At 37.8% G+C, this 12,002-nt stretch overlaps 1 protein-coding gene across 5 annotated transcripts in view; it reads left to right on the forward strand.

Annotated features, from left to right (window-relative positions):
- Positions 1–9,099, forward strand: part of trak2.L (trafficking protein, kinesin binding 2 L homeolog) — a 33,023-nt gene extending 23,924 nt beyond the window's left edge. For all 5 annotated transcript variants that reach the window (XM_018236131.2, XM_018236130.2, XM_041577275.1 and 2 more), the window contains 9 exons: positions 343–473; positions 564–638; positions 1,082–1,219; positions 1,307–1,386; positions 1,697–1,909; positions 3,955–4,241; positions 4,329–4,598; positions 5,880–5,979; positions 6,100–9,099. In XM_018236131.2, coding sequence (XP_018091620.1) covers positions 343–473; positions 564–638; positions 1,082–1,219; positions 1,307–1,386; positions 1,697–1,909; positions 3,955–4,241; positions 4,329–4,598; positions 5,880–5,979; positions 6,100–6,772 — 1,967 coding nt within the window. In that variant the 3' untranslated portion in view covers positions 6,773–9,099. The remainder of the gene's footprint in view (positions 1–342; positions 474–563; positions 639–1,081; positions 1,220–1,306; positions 1,387–1,696; positions 1,910–3,954; positions 4,242–4,328; positions 4,599–5,879; positions 5,980–6,099) is intronic.
- The last annotated feature ends 2,903 nt before the right edge of the window (positions 9,100–12,002 follow it).

Here is a 12,002-nt window from a genome sequence, read left to right on the forward strand (position 1 = left end):
TTCAGTTGAGAAAGAGGAATGATGTATATGCCAGATTGCAAGATAATTTTAGTAGTAGATTCAAGAATAATCACATATTACATATTAATATCTGTCTAAGCAAATATACAGTACATTATTTTGTCTACAGCTTTAGGTAAACAATACTCTTAATTAGAATACAAAAGGAAATTATATGCCAGGTAGTCAATAGGCCTGCACAACAGAACTGTGCACCTTTAAGAAGCTTCTGTGCTACTCATCCATATTTTATATAAGGCTGCTCTAGCAACACTGATTTTTTCATGCTGGCAAGAAAATATGGTGCAAAAATCCTTGTCATAGTAATTGCTCTTGCTATAGGGGAATCCAGTGTTCACATTAGCAAGCTGACAGAGGAGCTAGCAAGTAAGTCGGAGGAGAATGTTCGATACCAAGAGGAAATATCAACAGTGCTCTCTCAAGTTGTTGATCTTCAGCATAAGCTAAGAGAGGTATGCATCCTACTGTTCTTGTACTCCTAAAAAGTTCATAAAATGGTGATTTTTCCATTAGCTAAGTCATAATTGTGTTTGTTTTCAAAGAGTGCAATTGAGAAGGAAGAGTTAAGAATCCACTTGCAGGCTTCTAAGGAGGCCCAGAGGCAACTTACTGCTGAGGTAAGTTTACTATTGAATAGTGCTCATTGATGAGATACAGTTAACAAACGTAATGCTTCTACACCAAAATTTCTAGAAATGGCTCTTTACACAGATTTGTGATCATTACTGTGTTAGCTTAGTTTGAACTTAAACTTAAGACAATGGTCAGAGTCCTTTTTAGCTTACAAATTTACGGATATAGGAAAACAGTCCTCCCCGGGGCTGCTCCACAGATTGGGAACCACTGACATTTTAAGATGTGTTTTTCTATAACCATATAGTTAATATAGTTCAGTGATTATTCATATATTTTGCAGTACTTTACAAATAGTGTGGCGTATACAAAAATGTATACATACTTTATGCATTCATATACAAACATTGTCCATTCAGTTTTTGTCCATTATCATTTTGTTTCCACTGAATTTCCTGTTTTTTTTTTTGTTTTTTTTTGGTTGCAGCTCCATGAGTTACAGGACAGAAATGCAGAAATCCAGGGGATGCTACAGGAAAACCAAGAGGAGTTAAAAATGATGAGATGCAAAGCCAGCCCCTCTGCTCTTCTCAGGCGCCCCCAGTCCTGTAGTATTTTTCCAGTGGTAAGAGCCCAAAAAATGCATATCTCTAACAAGTAGCTAATATGGAAACGAATATTTTGAGTATAACTGTAATGTAATTTTACCTAGGACTCACTGGCAGCTGAGATTGAGGGCACAATGCGAAAAGAATACAGTATGGATGAAGAATCTTCCTATGGAGTACGAAAGTACGCTCCTTTTGTGAATATTTGTATTTGATTCCTGGTTCTGAATACAATGAAATACCTCAAATGGCAAAAAAGAATAATATCTGTTGCTGTTGTTGCAATCCTAATTAGCAAGAAGCAGTGTTCTTAAATTAACATTGGCTATCATATGTATGTGAACATGTGATCTCTCTGTCATATATATTGCCAATCACATACTTCCAGTGCTGCATATGACACAGCTGTTTCACCTTTTTGCTCATACATAAAACAGCATTGCTGAAAACTGAACCAAATTAATTTTCTTCTTATTTTCAATCACATATTTTAGGAGTCAGCCAAAGCGTGTCTTCGATACCGTAAAGGTTGCAAATGAAGTACGTGGCAGATCTTCGTCATATCCACTTCCTTTGCCAATACCTGGTTCAAACCATTCCGGTGTGGTGATGACGGCTGTGCCTTTTGGTTCTAATATGACAGAAGAGAAGAAGAAAAGCAAAGCTATTTTATTTCAGGAAGATGCAGAAGAAAATAAACTTGCTAAGTTGGTATCAGTCCAAATCACAAATTATTTACTCTTTGTGAAGAAACTTGTTAAATGGTTGTATTTTTTTTAATTGTTTCGTATTTAACTTAATAGTTGTATAGAGAACAAAGCTGTGTACACACGTTTATCCTCCCTTAGAAAAACTTAAGTGATTCAATCTTAACCAAAAAAATCAACTGCTGACCAATAGAGACGAACATAGTCAATGTGGTCATGAGGTATTTCAATTTCACAGCCCTGATTTTTTTGTTCTGATTAGATCCTAGAAGACTTTGCATATGTAACCATTTTAATGACAGCAGATCACAAAACAATGAGCTGCAGAAGAAAAGACTAAATAAAAGACTAATTTAAAGGAATAAATAGTACAAATTGGCATAGAATATCATTGCATGCATTATGTTAAATACATTTTAAGCATGAACCTTGATCTCTCAGTATCGCAAAATAGCAAACCTCTATAACACTTTTTGATGGAAATTCTTGTATTTTATCCCATGAAAACTATATCTGGGAACTATAATGTATGTTTTAAATATATTGTTATTGAGCAATTTGTACTTTTTTAAAAATATAATCTTATAAAGCTCCCTCCTCAGCAACCTATTTCCTCTCCGCGCACCCAGTGCTGCTGCAATTATCTAATTTCTTTCTAAGCAGAGAGCAGAGTCTATGGTGCAGTAGCATTTGAGGACAAGTTTTCTTTGTCTGGCTAAAACATCAGCCTAAGGTCAGATAGCTATTATTAAAGTTCTGCTTTGTCCTGATAAGTACAGCAAGCAGTGGGTATTGGCACAAAATGTGAAAGTGTGCATTTTTCTTGTTGATATCCACTCTGTGTGTCAGTACAAAGGCCATACCTGTGCACAGAAAGGGCAGGCTGGATGGGAGCACATAGGCAGTGTTTTTTGCAAGCAGAGAGTAGTTGAGATTGTGCCATTAGCCTTATAAGTAAATACAAAGGAGACTCGGCAGTGAGCAAGAGGTGATGAACATAGCCGCAGGATTAAAAAAATAAATAAAAAAAAATAAATATATATATATATATATATATATATATATATATATATATATATATATATATATATATATATATATATATATATATATATATATATATATATATATAAAACATACATACCCTGTACATAAAATAGGGTGGAAGTGTAAAAAATGTCTTGCATCCTACTCAGATTGTACAATGTAATTTACCCACTGCACAGAGTATACCAGCAATGCAGGCAGTCCACTCAAAGGGTCGAACTATGTCTCATTCCATATTCACATGGGGCCTGATATCCAGAATGCTTGGGACCTGGGATTTTCCAGATAATGGATCTTTCTGTAGTTTGGATTTTATCATTCTAAAGCGATATTGACACGTTCCTATAAAAATCATAGGAATGTGTCGGCACCCGGAATATTTTCCTTGAAAGCCCCCCCCCCCAAAGCCGTGATGCTGGGCTGGGGGCAGAGTGATCCTTCCATAGGCTGAAGTCCTGTTTTGATTCGTAATCGGCCTATGGAAGGATCGCTCCGCCCCCAGCACAGCGTCACTGGAACAGCACAGAAGGTCTTTCAACAGTGTTGGAGGGTCGGGTCAGTGCAGGTTTGCGTAGCTGGGGGCGGCTTTGAGGGAAAATATTCCGGGTGCAGCACATACTTGATACTGACACGTTCCTATGATTTTTATTGGAACGCGTCAGTATCGCTTAAATAAACCCAATAGGCTGCTTTTGCTTCCAATGAGGATTAATTATATTTTAGTTTGGATCAAGTACAAGGTACAATTTTATTATTACAGAGAAAAAGTGTAAAAATTTGGTTTATTTGCATAAAAAGGAGTCTATGGGAGAAGGCCATCCTGTAATTTGGAGCTTTCTGGATCTGAATAACAGATCCCATACCTGTACAAGAATTACAGTGAGTTTATCAGTTGTGCTTATTTTATGAAATAGCTTGAGATTCTTTAGCAGTCACTAGTAACCCTTTATGACAAATGATCACTTCAGTTTATTTTACTATGTCTGTATCTTTTTTAGGAACCCTCCAAAGCCAGAGGTGTTGGGAAACAGCTTGGAAGTTGCCCTACACAGACTTCACCTCAGGAGACAAAACTATATTAGTGAGAAGCAGTTCTTCAGGGATGAATGTGAAAGGAAGTTAAAGCTTTTGGAGGATGAAGAGGATAACAGTGGGTGTAGCACTCCAACTAATAGTGTTCTGTCAGTGGAAACACACCACTCAGATGTTACAGATGGTTCTGCTTCGTCCAGTTCCTTGCGCAGCCTCCTTCCAGAAAAACTTCAGATTGTCAAACCTCTAGAGGGTGAGTGTTCAGACTGATTATGTTTCTTATATGAAAATGTAGACTGTACAGAATGATTACATCATTATCACCTTTGGTCTCATTCAGGCTCCCAAACTCTCTTCCACTGGCAACAGCTGGCTCAGCCAAATCTTGGTACAATTTTGGATCCCCGACCCGGAGTCATGACCAAAGACTTCAAACCACTTCCAGAGGATGCTGAGTACCACCTCTGCGACTTAGAGGAAGATGAGAAGGATGATGAGGAGGAGGAGGGAGGCATAATATTTCAAGTGCAAAAAAGGGAAGAAGATGTGCCAAACAACACTTTAAGTATTTTCTTGCCACCCGTTGCTGCCTCGCCCTCTTCATCATCAGGTAATGAACTAGAAACAGATATAGGGGGTTAGTTACTAAACTCAGAATGCCGAAAATCTGAAAAATTTGTGTTTTTTTTTTTTTTAGTATAAAATCGGAATTTAAAAAAAAAAAAAAACATGAATTTTTCAGAATTTATCATACACCGAGGATGTAAAAAGTCAGAATCCGAATATCTGGCATCTCAGACCTGCCGAGATTGCAAAGGTCAATGGGAGAAGTCCCAAAGATTTTATGATCTGCGCATGAGTTTTGTGCAATAATCTGAAGTTTTCAGGTGGAAATTCTGGAAAATTCTTAACATTACTAGTTTTCCTCGATTTTTACGGATTTTTTACCGCAAACAAAATTTTTTGGGAAAGTGTTTGAATAAATAAGCTGAAAAAACCCGCACGGATTTGGTTGATTTGTTCCAGAAAATATTGAGATAAATTCAGACTTTGATAAATAACCCCCCTTAGTGTCTCTGCATGTTTCTATAGTTAAAAAGAATGCTAATCTGTTTTCAGTCTGTGAATACAGTATTTAATGAAGCTGTGAGTACTGTCTAGTTTCAAGACAAGAAATCTCTGTTTGTTTTCTAGGGAGAAAGGACAAAATGCGAGTTAAGGGAAATTAGTCGTGTTATATAGTACTTAGGGATTTTTATGTTCTGAAATATATTGAATTGAAAATGAAATTGCTTAGTAAACCCACAAAAACAGTGACATATTTCCTGACAGTTTGGCTGGTTTCTTGACCCCCACACTTAATTGGCTCTATTAGAATCTCCTCAAGCTATTTCAGGCGATAGGTGTCAGTTGATCTCACTATGTGCTGTTGCCCTTTACTGATGAGAAACCACAGAGCAGCTTTGAAACATGTAAAAGTACAGATATCTGGCTCCCTGGGCAGAATAAACAAACGATATATTGTTAAATTGAATCGTTCTAGGAAACCATTATTCCATGCATACCTGCAAGTGCAGGCGCTCTAAAATGGATACAATAGAGAGTGCATATTCATTAAGACACTTGCATGAAAACAAGCTCCTGGGCTTCCACACAGTTACAGCTGGTGCTATATAATTGAACAATCATAATGACAACCACTATTAGCCAAGCAAACTTCTTAGAAATTTTTCAGTAATTTTGTACGTACAATCGTATATGGTAAGAGGAAAAATCTAGGCCAAACGGTATCTTTCATACTCAACATTTTCTTTGGCTTTAACATTTTTATTAGATAAAGCTAAAATTAAGAATTTCTAAGCAAAATAATCTGTCATATTTCTTTCTGTAGCAATAAACCCTGGCAAGTTGCAGGGCTGCACAAATTCAACATTCACCTTTACCACCTGCCGGATAATGCATCCTTCTGACATCACTCAGGTTACCCCCAGGTGAGAACCTTTGTTTATAAAATATCTAAGCTGTAAGCAGGGTTTGTTGGATGGATGTTGTATTTGACTATGTATTATGTTTGTACAGAATACTTAATATTTGATGTCTTCTCTCTCTAGCTCCATGTACACGCCATTGTCTTTTGGAGGCAGCAGTACATGTACAACAAGCACATTTGTTGGCTCTCACACTACTACTTGTCGGTTGAGTGTTGGCGAGGCAATAAACAAAAGATGCGACAGCACAAGTACTTTCAGCAGTACCAGTAACTTAACCAGACTCTTGCAAGAACAAGGAATATCAGCAAAGCTGGACAAGCCCCTTGATGGAGAGAAGCCACAACCTTTACGCCCAAACAATTTGGCTCTTCCTTCCACCCCACCCAATTCCCCTTCCAATTCCCCCTCCCCTTTGACATCTGAGGCACAGGAAAATCCATCTGAAAGCTTTCTAGCGGTTTCCAGACCAGCTGAGAGTTTCCTGCAGGAAATGTATGGCTTTAAATTAAGCAAGAAGCAGCCTGATGTGGGGCAGCAGAAGATGAATTTGGTGGATCGACTTAAGAGATTGGGTATTGCAAGAGTGGTTAACCAGGCAGCAACAGGTGACACAGAGCCAAACTCAGCACTTTGCAATGGTTTACGACGCCACGAGTCTGCTGTTTTTATTGGAACAAGTAGTAGTTTGTTAAGTGGACTAAGAAGGAATCAGAGTCTTCCGACTCTTATAGGTGGTCTCGTACCGCCCGTTTGCACATCCTCTCCGAAAATGGATAGCTTAAAAGAAGACTGAAAAAGTACACTTTAGGCTCAATATGCGTAATCAAGAAGGAACTCAGAATGCAATGCAAAACTAGGTTTGAGAGGTCTCTGAATGTAGAATGAAAGAAGGAATTATAGGTGAGCTAGAAAAGATAAGGTGAACAGTAAGTGAAAAGGTTAGTCAATAGACTAAATGTTTATGATCAGAAGGACCAATGCAAGTGATGCTTGAAGGATTAAGAATAGTCCATTTAAAATGTATTTGAAAGTCATTGAAGAGCCAGAGTAAAATTAAAGCTTAAAAAACTGTAGATGTGAACCTCTCTTTTACCAGTGTGCTTGTCCAATGGAAACCCTTTTCAGATTCTTGTAACTATTGTGAGTTAGTACAGTGACAGTAGGCTGTATTTGTAAAAGCTTTTTATCAGCTGCTGCATATTTCTGTGCCATTTTAATTGTGCAGGTAGAAATATTTTACTTCCCTTTCCAACGAAGCTTATTATATGAGGATCTGCAGAACTACGGACAAAGGAAAATCTTGAACATATGAGATGAATCTGTTACATAAAGTGTTAAAGATCAAAAAAGCATCAAAAAGGCGGATTGCTTTTTTCTATAAAATACCACTACTGGCTGAACAGCAGTTATTTTTTGTTTTGCAGTTTAATCAAACGTCCCAGCAGATAATGGGAGAGGGTTGAACGCCTATGATGGGTAAGCGGCATAAATCTAGAAAGCTCTAGGAAACAGCCATGCTGGATTTATTTCCTCCTTTTCTGATTGTTAAGGCATAGAAAAAGGGATATATAACTTGCCATTGGGCTGGACGTCGAAAAACTGATAAAACAGATAACGGTTGCACGTTTCTGCTAGTAAAGGAAATTTTAATTCACTCTCCTAAAATGGAGACAAAGCACAAAATGAGTTTTGTTTGAAAACGAAATTGATATTGGTTCAGGCAATGAAGAGACCATTCAGTGTCTTCCCCAGACTGAATCTTAGTGGAGATGAAGGATCTTTCATTTTTGTTTCCCCCCATAGTCCCTAATATTTATATTTCCATGAGCTATTGTCTGTAAAAACAATTTATACCGTTGATAATGCGATTGCAACAGTCCCGGGCATGTTATCAAAATTATTTGTATATGTTAGTGTAAATACTAATCAGCCAGTTAACATTCTGTAGTGCAGTGTTTATAATCTAGTAATGTTAAGCTTTTGAACCTGTTCCCTAGCAGACACATCGTGAATTATTGCAATATTGTTTGTGGGCTAACACAGCTACTATAGGATTACAAAGTAGGGCAAGAAAGCTCTAAACCTTACTGCATGCAATATATATTTACTTTCTGGCTTTGCTTTAGATTCTAGCTCTAATGTATTTATCTTGCTACATGTTATCAATAGGCAAAAGGTTAGAAAAGGAAAGTCAGGCAAAACTAAAATATTTACTGCCCGGTAAAGCTTATCTTTGCAGGCCTGCTTGCTGTACAGTAATAAAATGTTTATTCAAGTGCCGAAACTAAGGCAGTGATATCTGTCCTGTGCCCCCCCCCCCATGTGTTGTTAAACTACAGCTTCCAGTCTCACGATATCTTAATGCTATAAGAACATGCAGGGTGTTGGAATTCTGCTCGAGCTGAAGGAAAGCAAGTTTTGACAACCCTGAAATAATGCGTAAGGCATTATTTTGCACTAAAGAGCCAAAAAGGGACACTCTTCACAGAGATTTGGTTTTTCAGGGAAAATGAAAGAACGACTTTCTGAATGTACAAGAGAAAATGAAGTAGAGGAGATAGCTATACCATTATACTGTTAATGTATCAATGAGATGTAGTAAGGAAAAACCAATCTATTTATTTACCTACCTCTGTGTTGGTTTCTTCCCCCATAAACTTTTAGCAGACCTACATAGCCTTCAGCTTCTCATCTATATTTACTGTTTGTAGCACATAGTATAATTCTAATCTGTTGTCCTTATGCAGTATTACAAAAAAGTCACATTGAATTATATATTGGACCCAAACTACAAATCCATTCACTTACAGAACATCAGGTCTATAATTGTGACTGGCTTCTGTCTCTAGGAATCTTTCCTGTTTTTCTTGGTGTAGGGACATTCCTGATACAATTAGACTTATTAGACTTTTTGGTGCCCATATTTGTGGTTTTGTAATAGGCATAAACAAAATATGAATCTCCAAAAGAGATATTTTACTTGTGTTCCATATTGTTTCTGTAAGGTATTTTACTGCTCTGCAATGTATAGTTGTTAAAATGCATTGTTGCCTAGAATATTCCACATACCTTGTTTTTATGTAAGCTACCAATAAAGATTTCTGACCTTTGTACTTTTAACTGGAATATAACTGTTTTTTTTTAAGGCCAGAAGATATTTATAACATCATAAATATGGGGGAAAACAAAATAGTGTAAAATATAAAAACATGTTTTTGTTGCTGAACTAAAGGTAATGAAATCTTGTTACATACATATATATATATATATATATATATATATATATATATATATATATATATATATATATATATATATATATATATATATATATATATATATATATATATATATATATATATATACTACGTCAAAGTCATCCCTGGTATGGCCAGTCCTACACTCAACTTTCATCTGATTCATTAAGAATTCTATTGCTTCATTATATATTTTACATAGGGACTAAGTTTTACCTGCAACTTACTTGCTGCTTTCAAAGTAAAACTCTCAAACTGGCTGCCCTTTTATTAGACACCAGTGGGATCACCTGACTATAGCTGGGAAGGGTGGGGGCTACAACATGGAGCTGATCACTGCTCCTGTATAAACTATAACAAACAAGGGAAAGTTGTGCTCACCACTAATTTTGAATGAAATCTTGTAACCTACATTATACACACACACACTTTTTTTTACTCTTGGCCAATGATACATGGCCCAATGGCATTGAAATGTGGAGGGCATGAAGATTGGTTTTCAGACTATACATGAGCCAGTAGACTATACATGAGCCAGTAGACTATACATGAGCCAGTAGACTATACACGAGCCAGTAGACTATACACGAGCCAGTAGACTATACACGAGCCAGTAGACTATACACGAGCCAGTAGACTATACACGAGCCAGTAGACTATACACGAGCCAGTAGGCTGTAGACGATACACGAGCCAGTAAGCTGTAGACTGTATGTGAGCCAGTTGCCTGTCGACTATATGTGAATCAGTAGGCTGTAGACTATACAGGAACCAGTAGGCTGTAGACTATACAGGAGCCAGTAGGCTGTAGACTATACAGGAGTCAGTAGGCTGACGACTATACAGGAGCCAGTAGGCTGACGACTATACAGGAGCCAGTAGGCTGTAGACTATACAGGAGCCAGTAGGCTGTAGACTATACAGGAGCCAGTAGGCTGTAGACTATACAGGAGCCAGTAGGCTGTAGACCAGAGGTCCCCAACCTTTTTAACCCGTGAGCCACATTCAAATGTAAACCGAGTTGGGGAGCAACACAAGCATGAAAAAGTCCCCAGGGGTGCCAAATAAGTGCTGTGATTGGCTATTTGGTAGCCCCTATGTGGACTGGCAGCCTACAAGAGGCTCTCCCTGGCACTATACTTAGTTTTTATGCAATTAAAATTAGCTTTCAAGCTTAAAATCCAAAAATAAGCACCTGCTTTGAGGACACCGAGAGCAACATCCAATGGGTTGGAGAGCAACATGTTGCTCGCGAGCTACTGGTTGTGGATCACTGCTGTAGACTATACAGGAGCCAGTAGGCTATACAGGAGTCAGTAGGCTGACGACTATACAGGAGCCAGTAGGCTGACAACTATACAGGAGCCAGTAGGCTGTAGACTATACAGGAGCCAGTAGGCTGGCGAATATACAGGAGCCAGTAGGCTGCAGGCTAGCTCAGTAGTGGCCCTATCAGCAGTTTAGCTTATAATGAATCCTAAATTCCCATTACTGTAGTGACATCCTCATAAGAACTCATAAAGACTGGTTTAAAATACCAGTCTTAGCTATGTAATGGAACCTGCCTGTTTGATATTCAGCACTGCCCATCATCCAGTATTGAACACTGGAGTTCAGAATTCTGTAAGGGACTAGCAAGTGTCACTCAACAAACACATCCTATGTCATTCCAAAGTGGTTGTCTCAGCTGATACTCATATGGATACATCATAGCTGCTGCCTTTGAAGAACATTGTAAGGTATTTTTACAGCCTTGTACATGATGTTTAAAGGAGAAGGAAAGGCATTTTTACTTTGGGGTGCCAAAAGTTAGCCACCCCAAGTTTACTTACCTGACACCCCAGGCCGGTGCTCCTATCAGCAGAAAACTGCACCAGCCCAGGGTTATTCCAGCGAGCACCACGGAGAGATCTTCTTCCTGATTCTTCTTTCATCAAATTTCTGGGGTGTCAGGAAAGTAAATAGTCACTTGGGGGTGCCTAACTTTTGGCACCCCCAAGTATAACATGCCTTTCCTTGTCCTTTAAAGTGTAAATAAATCAGAATAAAAAGTGCCCTGGTTTGGGTCATATTGTCTAAGTACAGGTATGGGATCTGTTATCCTGAAACCCATTATACAGAAAGCTCTGAATTACGCAAAGGCTGCCTCCCATAGTCTCCATTCTATCCAAATAATTCATATTGTAAAAAACCTAATTCCTTTTTCTCTGTATTAATAAAAAAGTACCATGTGCAGTATCCAACTAAGATATAGTTAATCCTTATTGGAGGCAAAACAAGCCTGTTGGGTTTAATTAAAGGTTAAATTATTATTTTTTTTTAAGTAGACTTCAGGTACGAAGATATAAATTATGGAATGATTCATTATCCCAACAACCCCAGGTCCCGAGCATTCTGGATATCAGGTCACCATACTATTTATGCTCACATGGAGGATTCCATGTTTTTTTCAGGAAAGTCCTGCCTTACTTTATGGAGGTTTTATAGAAATAAAACCAGTATCAGAGTCACTGACCCACAAAACAAATCATAACTGGTTTCCCTTTATCTGAAAGGCTCATTTACAACATTGCTGTTTGGAAATTCCTGTGCCCTATTTAATAACTAGTGTGAATGAGATAATAACATTTAGCTTAGGCAAAGTAAACCGTTGGACTGAATTTTAAAACTAAAGTTCTTGTCAGCCTTTTTGCTATCATTTTGAACCTTTATTGCTGGTAAAGGTTAATTTTGGTTATATCATTGGTGTCGGGCATATTTTCATTA

The sequence above is a fragment of the Xenopus laevis genome, chromosome 9_10L (genome assembly GCF_017654675.1).
Source record: "Xenopus laevis strain J_2021 chromosome 9_10L, Xenopus_laevis_v10.1, whole genome shotgun sequence".
In the NCBI taxonomy this organism is placed as follows: Eukaryota; Metazoa; Chordata; class Amphibia; order Anura; family Pipidae; genus Xenopus; species Xenopus laevis.